A 23,853-nucleotide genomic window follows, 5' to 3' on the forward strand; every position below is an offset into this window, starting at 1 on the left:
CCGACAACCAACCTCAGCCTGGCCTACCTACTGTTTGAGCACAACTAAAAGATGCTAAGAAGAAATGCATTGCCTCTTCTCATCAAGATGGGCTCGTTCCAGATCAAAATGGTCCCAGCTTCTTTCTTTAGCGCGGTGCTCCGCCAACGAGCAGCTAACGTAAAGTGCTAACGTACTATAATAAAGGTTAGCACTTTGTTAGCGTAACACCTAGGGGTGGGGGGAAAAAATCGATACACCACAGTATCGCGATATTTTGCCTGACGATATTGTATCGATATTTGGACGCCAAGTATCGATATTGCAAAAAAAAAAAAAAAAAAAAAAAAAAAAAAAAAAAAAATTTTGCAGGCCATGCCAGGCCACCGGGCTACTATAAACTTTAGTTCCAAGGCCAGCAGTAAACAAACGGTAGCATATTTTCATTTTGTTTTAACAGTAACAGTTTTGTCATAACAGTCATTTACAAATTCCCCAGTTACTGAATGGGCTGCACAAGATGTTTTGTGTAAGTGAAGTGAAGTTGCAAAAACTACATAAGTACAGTAGTCCACACATCCAGTTAAGGTGGACTGTAAGTAGACTGTAACAAACAGTTCAGTTTGTCAGGTGCATGCAACTATGACATGACTTTATGAAAGTTGTTGGTCTGTCTACTTGACAATGTTGCTGCAATAAAATGGTTGAAGTCGGATGTACAGACTGAAAAATTGTTCTTATATAAACCAGATGTTGACAAAGTTTTCCTTTGTGGACATCATTTGCAGTTGAAAAAGTAAGAAATCGCAATATATCGAAATATCGCAATATTCAATATATCGCAATATCGATATATCGCAATATCGAAAATATCGCAGTATCGCAATACTATCGTATCGTGACTCAAGTATCGTTTCAGTATCGTATCGTGGGCATCTGGTGATTCCCACCCCTAGTAACACCTGAAAGTGGGGCGTACATGCTGATGTGCAGCTGACTGTGAGTTTAGGTAGAACAACACAGAGACACCGTGTGTTTCTGTTGAGCTGCCTTTACTCTGTGCATGACTCCATTACTCTGCCGCTTTGATTACAACTGACACAGCTTTCACTCTTTTTTCTTTGGCTATTCTTTGTGACATTTTTACATAACAATACACCAGAAATTCTGCTGTTGTATGGGGGACTGTACTCATTTCTAGGTATTGCTTTTTTTTAACCAATCACCATTTGGAGCTGCCACTGTGCAAAAAGTCCCAAATGTCAATCTGAACGCATTTAGTGAAAGATGCTCATAATAATAATAATAATGTGAAAATAATATATTTGTAAAATGTTCTAATACATAATCGTTTCATTCAGGGGTCCTATTTCAAAATGGCTTGCACTTTTGAGCCTGCGCACAGTGTGCACACACAAACACACACACACCCACCCACACACCTGTATCTCAAGGGCCCTTTCCTATTCTGTCAACAGCTGTAAATAAACTGTTTAGTCTTTGTCAGCTTCCCATTGAAACCACTTACACACACACACACACACACACACACACACACACACACACACACACACACACACACACACACACACACACACACACACACAGCAATTTGCTAATGCATTAGGTCTAAGCTGAACAGGAAGTAGGGAAGGGAAACTTTGGGAGGAACAGGAAATGATGCGAAGAGTGAAGAATGTACCTCCACTGCTGCCCACCGAGACAACCTGACACACACGCACGCACGCACGCACGCACGCACGCACGCACACACACACACACACACACACACACACACACACACACACACACACACACACACACACACACACACACACATTAACCATTGGATCCAACAAAAGGTTTGTGAAAACAGGAAGTATATAGAAGAAACATGTCCAGGTCGAGCCGACAAAACATCCCACACATTCTTTCCCTTCCAGAAATACATTGGGAAAATCATCTCTTGCCTAAAACACCACACACACACACACACACACACACACACACACACACACACACACACACACACACACACACACACACACACTGCTGTTAAAGCAGGGGGCCCCGACTTTAGTCAAGGAGGCCCTGAGGCAGAGGGTCACATGGGGGGACAGTTAGAACTTTGAAAATTCCATGAATAATATTTGAATCGAAACTTAAAGCTGCAGTAAGCGGAATTCTCTAACCACTAGAGGGAGACAGACACCGCAACACATTTGTAAAAAAAAAAAATCCCCTGGGTAATGAAGTCCTTCCAGTTTTCAAAAATAGAGAGGCAAAGTGACCGCCTACTTCCTGCTTCAGCTCTGTACCAGAGATTTTCATCCACCATTTATTTTCCCAGACACATTTCATAAAATGAGTTTTACTGGTTCAAACCAAACGGTACAGATATATTTAGAAACAGGAGAGATCGCATAACATTTCACTGGGACCAAAATGTTTAAAGAACGGTTTAAAGAAAATATTTTTTCGATGTTGATTTTTTTTGTTTTGGTCCGAGTGAAATGTTCTATGGTCTCTCTCGTTAGCTTAACTGTTTCGTTCAATGAAGTATTATTTTATAAGCATTTTACGAAATGTCTATGGCAAAATAAATGGCGGATAAAAATCTCTGGTACAGTTAGGTTGACCAGATCCCAACTAACCAGATGTGGGACAAAGAGTACGTTTGTGTGGGACAATGTGGGACACGTTACCGGTGCATCGAGGTAGTCTAAGATGTTGATATAAACGTGTATCTAACTTAAAAAATAAACATTTCCATTCTGCCCCTTAGCTCATAACATACAGTATGCTTTGCCCCCTGGTTGATTCAGTAGCACATAAGAGACTATGCAAATTAAAACTTAACAATATATTTGATTTAAATTAAAATTTCACAACTCTGACCTGATGTATTGCTGGGGACCCCTGGAGACCCTCAAGGACCCCAGGACCACTTTGAGAACCCCTAACTTAAGAGAAGTGTTTCTTTGTTTTTGTTTTGTCACTGGGTTGTGGAGTGCACACAACCCATCTGACAGAGACTGACAGCTGAAATGGTTTGGGAGTGGTTAATGTGAGTGTTGCACAGTGTGGTAAACGGTAGTTAGGCTACTTCAGCTGCTGTTACCTTATCTGTGTTGGAATCTTGTTTGGGTTTCAGTAGGAACGTATCCATAGACTGGAGAGCCTCCTTTTGAGCAACACGTTTCTTGTGAGTCTCGCATTGTTTGTGTTGAGGATTCACGTCGTATATTCACCTCCATGTGAAACTGAAAACTGACTCTGGCAAATGTCGCAAAAAACTCTCTGAGAATCGCCTTGCACTGGCATCACCCACGGAGAGTTTCCCAGTCCTTGTTGTAGCTGAGTCTCCTTTTCTTTGCTGCTGTCGCAGTTTCCTCCCTTTCCTCCTTCATGTCCTTCAATATTCCGCGTCAAATCTGCAGCATATCGGCTTGCTGTTTGTTTCCTCGTCGTTGTCGGTGGGCGTCCCCTAACGTGCATTTGATCCGCAGCCCCCGTGTACCCCAGTTTGATTGACATGATGACATCAGACACAGCCCGCCCCCTCCTCCCCTTCTCCACACAGCCAATTCATAAAACCCACAACGTCTCAATTTGCGGGACGCGTGAAAAACGGTGAAAATGCGGGACAGATGGGGACATATGTGTCACCCAAGGTACAGTGCTGAAGTGCAGGACGTGACGTTCCACTTTGCCTCTCTATCGAAACCGTTACCTCCCGCTGCCATTAGGGGCCGCCAAAGTTACATTTGACTCTTCTGTCATTTGTTTTAGTTTCTAACTGGTGGGTGTCTCATTTTGGAGCAGCTCGGGTCATTTTTCTTTTTTAACCATGACTTGTTTTCTTAAAAAGCGTCTGAAGCATCCCTCCTGAAATACAAGTTAATTGCAGACAAACAGGGCTTGACTGCAGGCTGCCTTGTGCCTCTGTGGAGCTGCTGGGCAGGCCAGGAACTTCCTGTGGTTTGCCAGACTCAGCCCACAGGCCTCAGCTTGCTCTGCTGTGCTGTGCTGTGCTTTCGGCAGGACAGGGCCACACTACCAGGGTGCATTGTAGGGGTGGGAATCGTGGAGTAACTCACGATACGATATGGTCACGATACTTGGCCCTCGATAACGATATTATCACGATACAGCGATTCTGCGATAATCCATATATTGGAAGAAACTTAACCTACGATACATCACGATATCTGTGGAACTGAAGAGAAAAAAATACCCCTAAAAGGCAAGAAGCAGGTATTATGTATTTATTAGCAGAATTGACATGAACTCTCTGAGTTCACTCACTCACTCATACCATTTTCGATACCACGGAGGAAAAGTTACACATTAAGTCTTTTTATTATTATTATTAAAACAAGAAAACCTATATAACCTACCTACCTATATAATTTCTAAAAGTAGATATTAATGATCAAACATTTCCATTCATGTAGCCTACAGTATTTATGTTTTTGTTTCAACTACAAACATAAATAAACGTCAACTTGAAACTATGTTTCAACTACCACACACAGCACAATATTTTAGCCTGTTTATTAAAAAAAAAAAAAAAAAAAAAAAAAAAAACATATCGATACTTGGTGCCAGTGTATCGATAACGTATCGCAAGTGGAAATATCACGATACCGTGAGGATCGATATTTTGTCCCACCCCTAGTGCATTGTGTGTGTGTGTGTCACATCACATTATAAGAGGCAGCAGTGCTCTGACTGATGGCTGGAAGGCGATCGCATGCTGAGCACAATCCTGTGGTATCCTTCTTTTTAGCCGCACAAATGAGTTTAGCTTAGCGCTTCTCAAAGTGGCGTCTGGGGACCCCCCAGGGGTCCTTGAGGGGATCCAGGGGGTCCCCCAGCAAAAAGAGGAATTATTTATATTCACTGTATAATTCCACCCATAAGTAACACAATGACAGAATGTGTGACTGTTTTGCTCATGGGTTTCATACACTTTCTGTAATAAAACATCTAAAAGCATAAGTCTTATCAGATGGGGGTCGTCGTCGGTGGTCTAACTTGTGTCAGTTTAGGGGTGCTTGACATGAAAACAGTTTGGGAACCACTAGTTTAGCTTATGTATTTGTGCAGAGATGAAACCTAGAGGTCAAAGTGATTTAAAACAAGCGGTGGTAAAAACTATAAAAAAGGAGGAAAAACACCTAAAAATAAACAAAAGACAGAAAGAAAGAATGACAGAATGAAGCAACAAAAGAAAGACACACAAATAGCCTAAACAAGCAAAAGTTGCACTTTTTGTGGCTTATTTCATGACATTTTCAACTGTGATTCTTACTTTTTTGGGGGGGGTAAATCCAGTAATTGAGAATGAATCCCTTACTTTGAACAAAAAGCACAGACCTTCACGTGAAGAGAAAAGAGAATCAAGTTGAACTTTGTGACACGTCACACATGACTCGTGCTGCTCTTAGTTATGGAAAGCTGTCAGATACATGTTCTTGGAGGTCTCCAGCAGTATCAAAGCACCCTCGCTAGACCTGCAGCAGAACACTTACACAAAAGATCCTTTTTCTCGCGCGCCAAACTCTGCGTTAAAGTCGAACAAATCGTCCACTCTCCTCGCCAACTCCCCCGTTTCCTCCCTCGAAACATTTACATCATATAATCAAATCCATCATAGACACGTTTCCTTGCCGTTAAAAAAGGCCATTTATTCAAAATGGCCACACAGTAAAAGCCTGTACAGGAGAAGGCGACTGAGTCATCTCCTCCCGTTGCCAAGACAAGCGACAACTCCCCCGAGCGTCTCTCCGTCGCAGTTTAGGTTAAGTGGATTTGAACTCCGCTCGGGCTACCAGCAGAAGCACGTATATCATTTCTCACACATATATACATCCTTACTAGGTATATGTATATGTCAAATACAATCCTTTCTAAGAAAAAGGAAAGAAATCCTCCTGGTGGTAAGTTCTGGCTATTGACTAAGGGCCTTTCCATTGTAAAATCTATACAACTAGTGCCAAGTGTGCAAATGTGAGCATTTCATCATCCTCCGGGTGGCAGTGCGCGCGCGTGCGTACATGTACATGCGTATGCATGCACGTGTGTGTGTGTGTGTGTGTGTGTGTGTGTGTGTGTGTGTGTGTGTGTGTGTGTGTGTGTGTGTGTGTGCGTGCGTGTGCGTGTATGTGTGTGTGTGTGTGCGTGTATGTGTGTGTGTGTGTGTGTGTGTGTGTGTGTGTGTGTGTGTGTGTTGGCAGCGGACTCGTGCAATACCTTCCACAGAGTTCCTCGTTCCGCTCAGCGAAAGCTATTAACAGGCTGGTGCAGGCTGTGACGTGATTGGCAGAGAGTCAGGGTTCAAACTGCAAGCAGGCCCCGCCCCAGTAACCAAGGCAAGATTGGCTATTAGTGTCAGTTACCTGTCCATCAAAGTGAGGCTAATTCATAATTGTGCTGGATGAAGTGGTTAGAGAGCGCCTGCCAAAACAGAACAGTTAGCTCTGAATGGGCGTAGAGAGAGGAATACTGCCTGCATTGAGGCACACACACACTGAAGCGTATATACTGCTGAAGCTGTGTTCACATCGAGATATTTATTTTTCTCTCTGTCGCTTGATTCAACCCTTTGGAATCGCTCTGTCGCTGTGATTAAATCACTCATCAACAGGCACACGAATTGACGGACATGTGGGGGCTATAACGTTACGCAATGTCATCATGATGTTTGTCCACTACGAGCCACCGTAGATGTTTACCACCTAAGCCTATCAGCGTGCTCCTAACGCGAGCTACATACCGGTAGTACAGACTTCACTTCATGTCAGCTGTCAGCCTGTCAATGCGGTTTGTTGCCACACAATAAACCAGCGGTTTGTTCCAAGCCAGTGTGATCCTTGACTCGCTCTCACACGGCAGCCAATCAGCGTTGAACAGCGAGCGACTGATGCCAGCGTATTTTCGCTCGAGTTGGGATATTTCATCTCGGGCGACGAGCGTATTTTCTCCCGGGCGAATATACGCTCAATCGCTCGTTTGCATTGACTTTCTATGTAAACTCGATGCCAGCGAAAAACTTTAATAGGTCGGTGTGAACGCAGCTTTAGACGTGCTTCTTCACTTGACTGACTGCTTCATAAGGCCTCGTTGTTGCGGTTGTCGTCGCGTGAAAACCTTGTCTTTCTCATTTTAACGTTTTAAAGCAGAGCTTTCCAGGGTGGGAGGCGGGCCTCCCCACGATTGCTCCAAACAGTTTCAGGGGAGGCTCAGTGAATGGAAGTGGGAAAAATATGACGTTCCTTATTACACTCGTTATCAAGAGGAGCTGCGTGTGATTTGGTTAAAGAGATAGTTCAGAGATACAGTGGTGCTATTTGGAGAATTTGACTGTTCTTCCCATTCCACAGTCAGAAACATGACTTCAGACAGACCTTATCTCTTTGGCGGTTCGCATTTTTCCAAAGCCTTGTCTGAGGGGAGGCCCACAGTCTGAGACTTTGTTCTCCTGGATTAGGAACATTCTTTCAACAGCGTCATCACGATTAACACGTTCACTGCCATTGGCGAGTCAACTCGTCAAGCAGAAACCAACGGTTGACTGACAATGGCGAGTCAACTCGTCAAAAAAAAAAAAAAAAATTTGACGGTGGGACGTTGATCTAACCCTTTTACATCTCCTATATAAATATGGGAGCCACCGAACGTGTACAACCCATTCCACCGACCCACTAAGTGGCGACAGTGCTCTCCAGACTATTGAAAGCCGAGCCAAAACTCCAGGGAAAAGCCTGAGGAAGCCATTCTCATACTGTAGGCGAAAACGCTTTCGCGCTGGAGCACAACGGTGGCGCACAACGGTGGGGGGTTCCAGAAATAGACTGGGTGGAACACACTTTGAAACACGCAGCATAAAGCCCAGAATCACAAAAGCTTCATCAAAGCTCTCAACCGAAACCCCAAGAAACGAGCGAGCCCATCCAGACTCGCCCGACGAGGGGCAGCCAGGCAGCACAGACAACAGAAACTCGCTTGTGACACGCCCGCTGCAGCCACGGAGGGAGGAGAACACACACGGAGGGAGGAGTTTGAAGGAGAGGGGGGTTTCCTGCTGTTATGGAGGAAATTACTGTTCAAAACTATTGTTTAGATGTCTGACGTCTTACTGATGCCAAAAATAAATGGTTAAAGTGACTGTTCTATCGAATTTCACAAAAAGGCATTTTTCTCACCTTTCATTTTCAGGCGCTGAAACCATGCTGTATTCAAGTGCTAATGCCTACATAACTACTAACTCTACAAACTACCGTAACTCTTTTAGACAGAGAAAGCACACATTCTATTAGTTCTTTTGAGATATTTTGTGTTCACAAAATCCTAACAGAAAAGAATCCTCGGCTCTTGAAAGATGCCAGAATCCTCAAAAAAAAACCTTGGCAGAAGCTACCTACAGTATTGAAAAAACGGCTGGCAGTGAATGTGTTAAGAGAGCTTTTCCTTGTTACTGAGAAGTTGTCATTTTGGAGATAGATTTAGAATACTTTTGTGTCAAGCACCGACAAAACACGTGTGACGTTTTTACACAGACCTCAAGCTTCTTCATATCAGGACCCCCAATTTAGACCACGGACCCCCATTTGATGAGATTCTGTCGCTGGGCCCCACATCTGAGAATACTTTTTATTGTTAGATATGATTTTGTCTCGAATTCCATGCCTGTCATTATTGCAGGTAAAGCGATAACAGTGAAGCTATGATCAAAAACATCTAAATTTTTCTTGTAAATGAAATAGTGTTGAATTTTAACACTTCATCAATTTGCCGGGGACCCCCTGGAAGCCCCTCGAGGACCCTTGGTGGTCCCCTGGAGTCTGGACCGCACGTTGAGAACCGCTGACATAGACACACACCCTCCGAGTCAGACATACAGTGCATACCAGACAGTGACACACAGACACACACACACACAGACACACAGACACACACACACACGGCTTATGAGCGTGTGTGACGCCCATTACCAGTAGCATTCATACAAAGCCAAGTACGTGTTTATGTATGTGTGTGTGTGTGTGTGTGTGTGTGTGTGTGTGTGTGTGCGCGTGTGTGTGTGTGTGTGTGTGTGTGTGCGTGTATGTGTGTGCGCGCGCGCGCGTGTGTGCATGTGCGTGTGTGTGTGTGTGTGTGTGTGTGTGTGTGTGTGTGTATGTGTGTCTAACAGCATTAGACAGGGGTTCGCCCGTAGCAGAGACAGAGCAGCTAACATCCGACTGTTGGGCGGCTGCTCTGATTTCAAAGCCAGGACGAGATGGTTAGATGGTTAGATGGTTAGCGCCAGCAGCTGCCTCAAACTATCAGAAAAGACTCAACAACCATCGTCAAGATCTTCCCAAGACGTTTTACATCTCAGTCCAATGGAGTGCTATGGAAAGTATGGATGTCCGTGTGAGAGAAGGTTGGAGAAGTAATATAACAGAGCAGACAGGAGGGGCGTTTTTGGACCTTTTTCCTCTCTCCGTCAGCAACATGAAATAGTATTCTAACAAGCTAGAAGACACATCCTCTCTCATGTCGATCAGACTGTTCATCTGCTGCAGTTCCAGCTGCAACCACTGTGTGGCAACAGCACAAGACAGGCAGGGGGTCTAGATAATAATATTTGTGCGACATCAGAAGATCAAGACGGGATTAAACTGTGACCAAAATATAGTGAAGGAACTCTTATCTTAAAAGATCTCAAAAGCTCCAGGCTGCTAAAGGCTTTCCCACTGTCCTTTCAATGAAATGTAGACAGTCTTAATAAAGCCTGGTGGTTTTGTAGAGTATTTTACTTTATTACCACAACAACAACTAGACAGTTACTTGGAATTTGCTGCAATACGCTCATAAATAGCAACATCCATAACACAAGATAACACAACAAAACTGACGACAACAAGCAAACACAAAAGAACAAACATCACCAAAAACAAGACGCATTAAAAGGTGATGTAATAAGTAAGAGAACAAAAACCGGATACAAATACAGTGATTTAGAAATATTATAAGTACAACTAGCTTAGTGAAAAGTGCTTCAAGTCATCCGGAATAGCAGTCGACATCAAGTAGTCATCGATTTGAATCGATTAGCCGACTGATCAGACTTCAAAAATCCGTTTCAGATGATGAGGAAAGGTTGCTGACCCAGTGTGTAAATGTCTCTACTCTCAATCGCAACGTCAAAAGTGTGAGCAAAATATATTGTTAAATATATGTGAAACTGATTCCAGATCCGCCGGGTGATTTCCCCAATACCACCCTGTAAGTCCCTGACTATATCACCATGCCAACTGGAGCCCGTGCCCAGAGTGAGAATATTCCTGCCATTGGTTCCGCTTCCCGGGCCAAGACGCCCAGCGGGACGGGGTGCGAGGAGGAGGAGGGCTGGGAGGGGGAACCATTTCTTACTTCACCAGCTACAGTCAGGGGAGGCTGCCACTGAGCAAGGCATTAGCACCAGTGTTGGGCAAGTTACTTTCAAAATGTAATATACTACATATTACTAGTTACTTTCATCTGAAAGTAATACGTTACTTTACAATATTACTTTCTGTGTAGAGTAACTCGTTACTTATTACACTACTTTTGCATTACTTTTACCAAAACAACAGCAGCAGCAGAATGACATCGCCGGCCCCGGAACCATCCCGAAAAATAATTTCAACCGCCTTGAAGTCAGTGTAAACAATCTAAAATTCTAAATGTTATTCTTTTCCTTTGTTATTGTCATCTATAGTGGTTATTTGCATAAAACACAGTTTGATTAGGAAATGATTGATGAATGATTGAGGAATGATCTTTTTTAAATATGTGCTTTGATTTAATAAAATGCAACTCAATTTGTAACTTGAGTTACTTGAGAAAGTAACTGGTATAATATTACTGAAATCCTATATAAGTAATAAGTTATATTACGGTACTGAGTTACTGCTAAAAGTAATATTACATGTAATATATTACTTTTGTAATGAGTTACCCCCAACACTGATTAGCACCAGCAGAACACACTGGGCAGCTCCCAATAGGGATGGGTACCGAACTCGGTACTTTTACAGGCACCGACCGAAAGTGGGCGGTACTACCGAGTATCAGTTCACATGACATGAAACGGTACCTCATTTCGGTACTTTTTTTTTTCTATTATAATTTTAAAATGTCGGTACTTGAACGCATCTCAGTGATACAAAGACAGCGAGCGAGATAGAAATTCCGACGCAAACTTGAAGGCAACACACACGAGGGTGGGTTACGTCATCACGTCACTGCCAAAACAAGCTGAAGAGAAGAAGATGGCCTCTCGCTTGCGGTCCAAAGTGTGGCACTGGCTACACTTCACAAAGATAGACTCAGACAACGCTCACTGTAACATTTGCGATGCGAAGTGCAAAGCTGGCCAGGGGAACACCTCTAACTTGAGGAAACACTTGGTCAAGCATAAAATATTTTTAAATGCGGAAGACTGTAAAGTGTTCGATAGCCTGAGGGTGGACGCTGCAGCCCCACCAGCAGCAAAGCACCTACAGCCAGCAGCTCCTCTGCTTCGTTAGCTGAAACGGACAGCGACGACGACGAAACTTCAAGTGTCGCAAGTGAGGCGTCGACTTCTTCAACATCAGGTAACGTCATTTAATTAGCTAACGTTAGCTGGATAGTTGTAGCTTATAGCTTAGCATGTTTAGTAGCGTAACTAGCGTTGCTAACGTTATTATTATCCTCAGTTCGTGTCACCGTGAGACGTGTTATTCAACGTTACACTCTTGCTTTCTTTGCTAGGCCACCGTGTGAGAGTCGCACAGGAGACACCCTTCACCCTGGCGAAGAAAGCAGCTTTACCCCGGCAGAAAGTAAATGAGTGCCACAGGGCCAGTGACTGCCTTCATTGTAAAAGGCATGTTGCCCTTCGCAACGGTGGAGTCTCCATGGTTCAGGTAAATTATTTATTTATGTATAAATGGGTGATAATGTGTGTGTGTGTGTGTGTGATATTCATAGAGTAAGCTAAGTTACTAACAATAGTTATTTTTATTGTCTATATATAGGGAGATGACAGGGACCCTGAACCCAAAATACTCCCCTCCCTCCAGAGACCTTCTCACAAACACACTTATTCCAGCTTGGTGTCGTGTTGAGAAGAAGAATGTGAAAGAGGAACTCAGGGCAGTTGACCATATTGCAGTGACCGCTGATGGATGGAGCAGACCATTACCTTGCACAAGTAAACTCTTGGTTTGGGAGGGAGGGAGGGAGGGAGGGAGGGGTTTTATTTTGTTGGGTGCTGCTGCCAAACAAAAAAAAATCTAAATAAAGAACAATGTTGAAATTGAGAAGTTTGGACTTATTTGTTTTAGAAACTGTACATTTTTGTTGTAGCAAAAACATTTTTTTTTTTTTTTAACTCAAAAAAGTATCGAAAAAGGTACCGTTTTTGGTACCGTACCGAATTCCATGTACCGGTATCGTACCGGTATCGATTCAAATGTGAACGGTACCCAACCCTAGCTCCCAAGTGTGATTGAATGCTCTGTGTTGCTCGCTCTCTTCAAGGCTTCTGCTTCGACGCTTGGAATTAGTTTCTTAAGACAAATGTGAACTGTGAAGTTGATCCTACATGTATGTAGGAATATCCTCACAAAGCCTGTGTGTCTTTCCATCAAGGCAACTGTAGAGAATCTCAAATAGAAGATAGGTTTTTGTTTTGATTTGTTTGAAACGCTGCATAATAATTTGTGTTATTTCAGTTTTGATGTCTTTACTGTTATTGAAAAATGTGGAAAATAGTCAAGAAAAAAGAGGCGTGTCCAAAGTGGTGACTGGTAATAATGTGTTTTGTATGAACGTGAAGAAGAGACAAATGAGCGCAGGACACTTTAGGAGATTCATATGGTTCATATTATGTACAAAAACATACATAGACAATAACACAATAAAGCACTTTCTAAAGTGGTTCTAGTCTAAAAGGTTTTTGATCAATATCATGAAAGATTTAAAAAAATAAGCGCGATTCTGAAATGTAGAGTAAGTAATTACTCTGAAGTAATTGGGGGGGGGGGGGGGCTAACCTGATGCTGCCAGATGGTTTGTTTTCACATCTGGGAACGAGTTGCCCAGGAAACCATTTCAAAAGACAAGCCACTTTCAAAAATACCTGGCAGGTGATTGGACGAACCATCTGTCCAACAAGCCTATCACAGGCTCGCTGGCGTCACACAAACGCCCGCCCCTAGCTGCCTCGGAGCACATTGATTGGTGTGAACCACTGGTGGTTCAGATTCAAACCAATAGATTGGAGCAAGATGGATCTGTCATGTGATCATGATCTCGTGTGAATCCAGCTGCCTCGCAAGGTTAGAAAGAAGCATGCGTGGTCAGCAAGTTTACATAGTGTTAGGTGTGTGTGTGTGTGTGTGGGGGGGTTGATCTAGCTCATACTGGCAATGCTCTACTGACGCATAAACGCCTCTGACCATCCAACACAAACAGGCCAGAGTCCTTATCCAAACACACACACACCCTCCTCATCAGAGATTATCAGCTTCCTGTCTGACACCCTGGAGGTCAAAGGTCACGTCCTGTGAAACATTCCCCATGTCTGAGAACGCTGCTTTGCTGTGTGCGTGCGTGTGTGTGTGTGTGTGTGTGTGTGTGTGTGTGCGCGTGCGTGTGTGTGTGTGTACCCACTTCCATTTGTGCGTCAACGATATGAATGTGTCTGTGTCCTTTGTACATCTATTGTTCTATGTGTGTTCACAAATCTTACATCAATGCTAGTTTAAGTGGATGTGTGTGTGTGTGTGTGTGTGTGTGCATCCTATGTCCATTTGTGTGTGATTGTGTGTGTGTTTGTTCCTTTGTGCATCCATTCATTCGTTTCCATATCCACTTGTGTCCATGCTAGTGTGAGTGTGTGTGTGTGTGTGTGTGTGTGTGTGTGTGTGTACAGTATGTATGAATGTGTGTGTCCATGCTAGTATGTGTGTGTGTGTGTGTGTGTGTGTGTGCGTGTGTGTGTGTGTGTGTGTGTGCATGCGCGTGCATGTGTGCATGCGTGCGTGCTTACCTCCTGACTGTGATCTTCAGTATCCTGTACGAGCCCTTGATGAGGATGAGGGCTTCCTGTCTGCTGCCGTAGAGGGCGGAGCCATTTATGTTAATGAGCTCATCTCCCACCTTCAGCTTCTTACACTGAGCCGCCTTCCCTCCATCCTCGATCTATAGAGAGAGAGAGAGGGAGAGAGAGGGAGAGAGAGGGAGAGAGAGAGAGAGAGAGAGAGAAGCAGATTAAAAAAAAGTTTTTGTTTGTTTGTTTGTTTGTTTTTAGTACGAGTGTAATGTTGGTCTCTCCTGATTCTAAAGGCCTATGTCTGACTGCGCTACGGCTCCGTGCAGCTGCCTGAACAGACCCACACACCCATGTAATCAGACGCATGCAGGATCCAACAGGTGCATATCTCTCTTCTGTACCGCATGTATCGCCCATCTATTAACATGGGCCAGAGTCACAGCCGTAACGCATCTGGTGTACATTGGGTTTAAATGTAGCTGAATTGCCATTTTTATAAGCATTTTACGAAATGTACGAAATGTCTATGGGGAAAATGAATGGGAATGAACTCTCTTCGGTCGTATGCCGAACCCGGAAGAGGGCGTGAGGGCGTGTCCATGCTCGGCGAGCTGTGCGATCATTGGACAGGTGACCTGTCAATCACACCCCAAAACATAGTCTGCCTCTGACTCTAAATGAGACCATACTTTACCAAATCAACATCACGCTGTGTTGAAGAAGACTTGAAACTAGAGATTGAGACCATCAACTCATGAGGAAAGTGTTTACTGAGGTCACAAATCAAGTGAGAAGTAGGGTCATTTTCTCATTGACTTCCATACAATCGGACTTCTTTTCGGAGCCAGTGGAGTCGCCCCCTGCTGGCCATTAGATAGAAGCCGGTTTCAGGCACTTCCGAATCTGCAGAGGTCGCTTCAGGGATTAGAAAGAAAAAAACAAAGCAACCTCTGGAATAAAAGTCACAGGAGGACAGTTGACTCTGCCAAGCCCACTCGTTTAACAGACAGCTTTCACAGACATGTTTGCAAAAAGCTCTCTGTCTCCATGGCAACCATGTCCGGAATATCTCCTAAACAGTCCGCACCGAACATCCCACAGAAACCCATCACATTCCACTGTAATAGACTCTAGTGTGTGTGTGTGTGTGTGTGTGTGTGTGTGTGTGTGTGTGTGTGTGTGTGTGTGTGTGTGTGTGTGTGTGTGTGTGTGTCCCAGCAGTGACTGCGGGCTACACAGTGGTGGAGTGTGTGTTGTTAATGCATCGCTGGGATGTTTTAGTCGACTTTCTTCCCGCGGCTAAAGTGGGAGAAACATGGAGGAGTGTGTGTGGTGCAGAGCAGTGTGGGGTTCCAGTTCATCCATAAATCACAGCAACAGACAGAGAGAGAGAGAGACACACACACACACACAGAGACTGGCACACTGACTGGACCACCGACAGGCAATAGAAACTGACCAAAAGTATTGGTTGTGATTTTGAGAGAAAAAGTGGAAAAAGATGTTTAGTAAGTTGTAATATGTGACTTAGCCTTGCTTCAGTTTAATAACAGAAACGGTATTGTACTGTACTGTATGCTGTGTGAGGGGCTGTTCCCTTCACACAGCGTGCCCCCCACCGGACAACCGAACAACTTTTCAGTCAATTGGATGCAATTACATTGCACAGCTGGGCAAGATTATTATTTATTTATTTATTTTATGATTCATTTTTTGGGGGGGGAAGTCGGTAGTTCTTGTGCTGTTGAAAAATGTAAAAGTAGATCTGAAGTGTATACAAAACATGGGCACTCCTGCCATGCGTCTACTATCCTCACACACTGTGTAGTTAACTCAGGTGTTCCCCTCTCAGACAGCCAAAACATCTGCTCAGCGGCCACTCGTTCTACTGACCAGCCCCACCGCTACGGACGTAGCGTTTCCAAAATGCATGGATGGTAGGTGCAGCCAACCCTACTCGGCCTCTGAGACCCTGCATTTCAAAATGTGCCCCCACTCCCTTTTAGGCAATTGGCATGAACACAAACACACTTGACCTCCATGTCACATTTCAGCCTCCTAGGGTGAAAACTGTGTCCGCTAAACGATGGTGAACTTCTCGTGGAGCGACCAACCAGCAGAGTGACTTAGGCTACGTTCACACAGCCATGCTTAGTGCTTGAATCTAATCTTTTCCCCCCTAAGTGACTCAGGTCAGTCTTTTTCATGACTGTGTGAACAGTACAAGTCACATTGAAAGTGACTTTTTTAAAGACGACCTGGGCTACTTTCAAATGTGGAAAAACATCAGATTTGAATCTGATGTTTTGGAATGTGACTCCGGTGTGAACAGACATCTGGCCCATATCTGACTTAATGCTTCAATGTGACTTTTACGTCATTCAATCCAGAGCGACATTCATCACTATTCTGCGCTGGTGGGAGGAGGGAGGACCAAGCAGGCAGATTGTGATTACAAACATGGAGGACAGATGCGAGGGAGCTCAGTGGAGGGACAGTGAGGTTTTAGACCTTATAAGTATTTGCAAGAAGTAGCAGCTATTGCTCCACAGAAAGCCATCATTAAAATGTTTTCTAAAGACTCTCTTTCTCCTCCTCGCTGTCATCAGCACCCGTATTCACTGGCTTCCACTGCACAACTTGTAAATTGAACCGTAAACAACAGATGAAACAACATCGTCAGCTACCTCCATGTTTACTGCTGTCTTCTTCCGGGTGTAGGTAGAACAGCAGTGTGCTGCGTGTGACTTTATTGTTGTTCTTCTGCACATGCGGGTCACTTCAGGTCCACGACCTGTTCACACTGGAGTCTGATATGGGCCACTTTTAAAAAGTCTGTGTGAACAGCCACACAAAAAATCAGATGTGAGCACCAAGTCAGATTCAAGCACTAAGGATGGCTGTGTGAACGTAGCCTTATAGAGCTGCTGCTCACAGCTCATGCTAATCCAGATCTGAAAATAAAATAACACCTACCCAAACCAATACCCCAATAGTGGAATATGCAGGTGCTGTCCTACTAAGTGCTGTGTTTGAAGGCAGCTTCACAACAAATCCTCACTCCACAGAGTGGAACATGGTGACTGGAGGAGAAGCAGTAGAAGTCGATGGGCAGACTTCTCTCTCTCTCTCTCTCTCTCTCTCTCTCTCTCTCTCTCTCTCTCTCTCTCTCTCTCTCTCTCTCTCTACATCATTTTCTCCACACCTCCGCTGTTCTCCCTCCATCACTCATTCATTCTCTCACTGCTATGGCAAAATGGAAGGAATGCATGTCGTGGAAACACCGGTCTGATTTTACAGTTTTTACGATTTAACACACACAGGCAGGCAGAGACACACACACACACACTCTCACACACACACACACACACACACACACACACACACACACACACACACACAGCGGGGATACATGCTTTCTGAGCCAACTCATACAGAATGTTATATCTGGTGTGTTAACCCTTGTTTTGTCTCCTTTGTGCGGCGTTGGCACGATGCCAGCGCTGTGGCTCTGATAGCAGGAGGGGTCTTGATGTGGACTGGGTGTCCGTCTTTATGAAAGGAAGATAGCTTATATTTGGCTCCTGGCGCCAGTTTGTCAACCAGTTTAGATGGACTGGGATCAGGTTCAGTTTAGATGGACTGGGATCAGGTTCAGTTTAGATGGACTGGGATCAGGTTCAGTTTAGATGGACTGGGACCAGGTTCAGTTCAGATGGACTGGAATCAGGTTCAGTTTAGATGGACTGGGACCAGGTTCAGTTTAGATGGACTGGGACCAGGTTCAGTTTAGATGGACTGGGATCAGGTTCAGTTCAGATGGACTGGGATCAGGTTCAGTTTAGATGGACTGGGATCAGGTTCAGTTCAGATGAACTGGGATCAGATTCAGTTTAGATGGACTGGAATCAGGTTCAGTTTAGATGGACTGGAATCAGGTTCAGTTTAGATGGACTGGAATCAGGTTCAGTTTAGATGGACTGGAATCAGGTTCAGTTTAGATGAACTGGGATCAGGTTCAGTTTAGATGAACTGGGATCAGGTTCAGTTTAGATGAACTGGGATCAGGTTCAGTTTAGATGGACTGGGATCAGGTTCAAGACTGTTGCCATGTTTTCAGCTGTTTGGATCTGTTGGATTTTGCACCGACGGCCGTCATGGATGGGCCTATTCAATCAAGCAGCCACCTCCGTCTTGCAAAAATGAAGTCGGCGCGGAAGTGCCAAAAACTGCAGTTCCTCAAATGTCCACTTGAGGCTGGCTCCAAAAGTGAGTAAAATAAAGCCCCATATTAAAATGCCCAACTTTACAGCAGAAATAAATAGACATGTTAACTCATTCAGGGCCAGTTTAGGACTGCCAATATTTAGCACAGGCCAAAGATTTTCATAATTGTTGGTCATCTTTCAAGACCCACAGTAAATTATCTATTAGCACCAGAGTGATTTGCAATACCTCAAAATGAAGATGTACGTCTCTGGGTTCACCAGGAAAAAAAAAGTGAGCTTTTAGCATGTTCTGTACTCTACTTATAGCCATTTATATACACCCTGTTTTCCCCCAATAGGTCTCCCTGAGAAAATAAACAGGAGAAAAGGCAATTTTTGTAAAAGGGCACATTCTCAAGCAGAACTCGCTCTCAATTCTTTTATTTTGAACTGTATTGACATCAGACATGTAAATACTATTCGTTATGACACAAATGGAAAAAAAAAAAAATATATATATATATATATATATATATATATACACATGAAGTGCTTTTTTTTTTACATTCAACAATACAGCAGTGTGAGTGAGTGTGCAGACAGACACACAGACAGACAGACAGACAGACACACCGACAGACAGACAGACAGACAGACAGACAGACAGACAGACAGACAGACAGACACACACACACACACACACACACACACACACGATCCCCCTTCGTTGCGTGATTTCTAACCCCACATAGGATAAGCAATAACCACGCCCTGTGGCGCCGGGATTGGCCAGGAGCAACACTGGAGGGCACGCAGCCCAGCGATTTCATGAAGCTCTTGAGAACGGACAGCGGGCTGCTGTGAATGCCGCTTCTGCCTGCCTAGCTGTTCGTGTGCTGCTCGTCCATGTCTCCCTGTCCTATCCTCCCTGCTATCGTTCCCGTTTTCCCCTCGGCTATTCAACACGTCCTCACCGCCCTCTGATCACTGCTGATCGATCATTTCCTCATTCCTCCGATGATCAAACGCATCTGTGGATTACTTTCTCCGGTTTTCTCCGGCTGACACACAGGAAAGCGACCAGCTCCTGCAGCGCGCGAGGGCGTTTCAATGGCGTTTCTCCTGTCTGCACAAGGCAAGCTCCTTATCCGTTTTCTGATATTCCTCCTGCTCAATTTCAAAACAACAGCTGCGGTATGTGTTTGTTCACGTGTTGTCTTAGATGATAGGGACCTGATACCATGTGACAGGCTGGGGAAGTGTTTAAACTACGCCCTGCAGTAATAAAAACAAAAACACGTCAAACACGTCATTGGCCCTCTGGGCTATTCCTGATAACATGTCAAAGACGTCATTGGCCCTGAATGAGTTAACAGCCTGGTACAAAAAAACAGTTTTGGGCTCGATAGCTAATTTCATCATTCAAGACAACTGCTTTGATATCACTCAACCGTTTAAATTTGATTAAGGCTTGAAGTTATGCATAATTATGGGTGTGGCCACTTTGACAGGTGGCTAGCTGCTAGCTGTTAGCTAGGCATCACACAAACCAATGGGTGACATGACGGTGGCTAGGTCCATATTTAGACTAAATTGATGTTCCTAATCCACATGTGTACGCCCTCTAGAGGTGACGATGAAGGAGTACTGTCTTTGATATTGAATTGGATGTTTGGTAACAGTATCAAAGTAGTATCACACATGGCAGTTATGGTGACAGGCGGGCCGTGCACTGACGGGAGGAAGGATGAGAGGAGAGGAGATGAGGAGGGAGGGAGGAAGGATGAGAGGAGAGGAGATGAGGAGGGAGGGAGGGAGGAAGGGCGTAAGAAAGGACCTGTCACTCAGAACAAAGTTATAGTCTAATAATACAGTTATGAGGTCTTGTGGAACTAATTGTCAGTGTGTTATTTTATAGTTTATCTAACTAGTTCCCTCTGTGTGTGTGTGTGTGTGTGTGTGTGTGTGTGTGTGTGTGTGTCTCTCTCTCTCTCTCACACACACACACAACCAAGTCCTCTCGCTCATTTTTCTCTCACACACTCTTTTCCACCTATAAAAGGATTGCTGATTATGCCCTGTGAAAATAACAATTTCCGCATGCATTCCAAAACACAAGCACGCACGCACGCACACACACACACACACACACACACACACACACACACACACACACACACACACACACACACACACACAGAGCAGGGTGAGCAGGCGGCATCTGACAGAGTGTTTATATGCATTTGTTTCTAATGAGTTTTTCATTATGAAAACAAACTAGTGGCAGAAATGGCCTCCACAGTGGAATGTATAACACTGCTTACAATGGGGATCCTTGTTAACACACACAGATACACAAAGACACACACACACACACACACACACACACACACACACTCGCACAAAAATGTTCCCAAGCACAAACATGGACCGTTTAGAAACTCAAATACACACACAGCAGTGAAATGACCTCTCATTATCCAGCAATGTAATAAACGCATGGAACCATTGAAATAATAAACACACAAACGCACACACACACACACACACACACACACACACACACAGTTTAATGTTATTGCCAGATCTATCAGTGTAGCGTTAAGACGGAAAAATAATGTTGTACAAATGTTCCCATGGATAAGAGAGGGAATATGGAGGGAAGCAGGAAGGAAATGAGACAAGGAAGCAGAGAGAAAGGGAGGATGGGAAGGCGATGGAGATGAGAGCAGAAAAGATGTAAAGGCGCTGAGTGACAGGGTTCTGCTCACCCTCCACTTGGAGCCTTGCCGCCGCCGAGCGGTGACAGCGAGACTGTGCATACTCGAACGTAACTCGGCGCGTTGGCTGCGGTACACCTCAAAAACACTAGGTGACTTGTGGTACACTTATGTCCATTCACTCAGACAGGTCTGGCATCGCCATGTGCAAACGCTTTTTCTTCGGTTGAAAATTCAATCACGGGCGCTGATTGGCTAACGCTGTTGTCAGTCAGTCTTGCCTGTGAGAGATGGCTGCCTGCTGGAGCTTTATCTGTGTGGGCGGAGACTAACGTTACGGAGGCCGCGGTAATGAAGCTCTGCTGCTCGGCCAGCCGCCCAAGGAAATGTCCCGGTGCAGCTCGGCCTAGCGGAGCTGTTGATAGCTAGCAGAGCTGTTGATAGCTAGGGGGATGTTGTTGATAGATCGATTCATAGTTTGCTTGTTATGTCCAAGTCACGTTTTTCATCAGTGGTCACATTCGTTTGGACAATCTGTTGCTCATTGATGTAATTTGTTTTACAACTGCCAAATTTAGTAAGTTAAAGTAGAGATAGCCTGCTGTGTCTGTGTTTCTGTTATGCATGACTACTACTACTACAGTGCAGTGCTGCCACCCGTGGACACCTCGGCCTCTAGTGATTGCTTAGGGAAGACCGGAACCAGCCTCCTGCAATCTCAGACTAGATGAGGAAATGAGTTTATGGATTGACGATTCATTCTGAATATCAGGCTAGCTAGCTGCTTTTGGCAGCAAAAAGAAAGAAAAAGAAAGATGGCGACGATCAAAACCCCAAACTGGAGGCTTCAAAGGTTAAACAGGAGTCCACAAACCAACCTACATCTAATAACGTATGAAGGAAAGGACACGAGGAGGGACGACAGACGGAAGAGAGGGAGAGATTGAGATGAGAAAGAGGGGAGGAAATTATCTCTCTCTCTCTCTCACACACACACACACACACACACACACACAAACATGAAACACATCTGCCTCCTTTGCCCATAATAAACTCTCTAATTACCACTCTGTAATTATGCCCCACATACCTGCTTTCTAGGTTAAGTATATAAAACCCACAGGTGTGTGTGTGTGTGTGTGTGTGTGTGTGTGTGTGTGTGTGTGTGTGTGTGTGTGTGTGTGTGTGTGTGTGTGTGTGTGTGTGTGTGTGTGTGTGTGTGTGGCTGATGAGGTCATAATCCAACGCTCGTTTGTTGACACAGGAGGGGTTGCCGGCTATGAGTTGGTGCAGGGTGACATCATAAGGTACTTTCTCAGCACATCGTATACAACCATTTGCTTTCAAGATTATTTTAAAAGATTATTTTTATACCATTTATTTATATTTCCTAGACTGTATATAAAGTACACAGAGAGAAAGAGAGAGAGAGGTGGAAGAGAGAAGGCCAAAAGAAAAGCATCCATAAGTTAAGTTAAGTTAAGTTATCCTTTATTTATCCCCTTGGGGAAATTAATCCTCTGCATTTGACCCATCCTCTACTAGGAACCTTCCTAGAACTAGGAGCAGTGGGCAGCCACTATGCAGCGCCCGGGGACCAACTCCAGTTCTTTTGCCAGTACCTTGGTCAGGGGCACTGACAGGAGTATTAACCCTAACATACAGTACATGTCTTTCTTTGATGAAGGTAAGACATTATCATTATTATAAGCAGGAGTACAGTAGTGGTAGTAGTGCAGGTAGTACTTTTAGTTGTAGTAGTTGACATTGCTTCCTCTCTAAGCGATTCCATGGGCGATTTTCCCCAACCAATCACTAGAGACCAACGTTTTGCGTTTTGTTTTTGTGATTGTTGCCATAAAAAAAAAGATTTCGCAGCAGCTTTTTCAAAATGTACAATGCAATTTGCGATGATTTATGTGAATTTCTTTTTTGCTGCAAAATTGTGGGAACTGGCAAAAATTGCAAGTTGAGGAACCTGTTTTGACGTTTTTGCTGAGAAATTGCAGGAATATTGAAAAATGGCAAAGCTCCGCAAATATTGCAGAGATTGGGTGAATTGAATTTGCATTAATTATTTTGCGATGGCAAAATTGCAATTTCCTGGAGGGACTAAGCAATGCTTACAGAATCAGTAGTAGTAGTAGTAGTAGTAGTAGTAGTAGTACATGTTGTAGTAGTCATAGTAGTAGTGGTGGTAGTAGTTAGTAGGGTCGCTGTCACTTCTTATTGCTTGTCTTCTGTTCATTGCAGTATTTCTGAGCCGTTTCATGTCTCCATAAAACTAACAGTTTTTAACATGCTCTTAGTGTCAAAGTGTCAGTTTCTCTCAATTCTGCCCTATATCCCGGGGCAGTGTGTGTGTGTGTGTGTGTGTGTGTGTGTGTGTGTGTGTGTGTGTGCGCGCACGCCATGCTGCTGAGGGATGCTCAGACAGGGTGAGGTCACACCAGGCACTGGGGAGACGGAGAAGAATACCCTCTCTGTGCTGGAACACACACACACACACACACCCAAACACCCAAACACACACACACACACACCGGTCAGACACACCCTTTTATTTATAGATTCGAGAGGTGACATCATGCTCCTGGGATCAGAGGTGTGTGTGTGTGTGTGTGTGTGTGTGTGTGTGTGTGTGTGTGTGTGTGTGTGTGTGTGTGTGTGCAGTGGCAAGGTGCCCGTCATTGTGCCTCTGAAGGAGATCCCTAGGGGGATCCCTATAATGGTCCCATGACATCATCACTCAAACATCACCTGTGTGCACACGCGCATGCACACACATACACACACACACACACACACACTAGGGCTGGGTATTGGCAAGGACCTCACGATACGATACGTATCACGATACATGGGTCAC

General features: G+C 44.3%; 1 protein-coding gene and 1 long non-coding RNA gene across 2 annotated transcripts in view; one reads left to right on the top strand and one right to left on the bottom strand.

Annotated features, from left to right (window-relative positions):
- The window catches only part of shroom4 (shroom family member 4), a gene marked incomplete at its 5' end in the record, with an annotated part of 120,145 nt that overhangs the window by 51,619 nt on the left and 44,673 nt on the right, over nt 1-23,853 (bottom strand). Inside the window, one exon of the mRNA XM_083640048.1 lies at nt 14,054-14,205. Within this exon, the coding sequence (XP_083496174.1) occupies nt 14,054-14,205 (152 nt within the window). The remainder of the gene's footprint in view (nt 1-14,053; nt 14,206-23,853) is intronic.
- LOC310779135 lies at nt 11,316-12,132 on the top strand. Its single transcript, XR_014552811.1, has 3 exons — nt 11,316-11,612; nt 11,770-11,924; nt 12,036-12,132. It is a non-coding gene; the product is annotated as an uncharacterized lncRNA (long non-coding RNA).

This window comes from Poromitra crassiceps (genome assembly GCF_964638095.1).
Source record: "Poromitra crassiceps genome assembly, chromosome: 7".
Taxonomy (NCBI): domain Eukaryota; kingdom Metazoa; phylum Chordata; class Actinopteri; order Beryciformes; family Melamphaidae; genus Poromitra; species Poromitra crassiceps.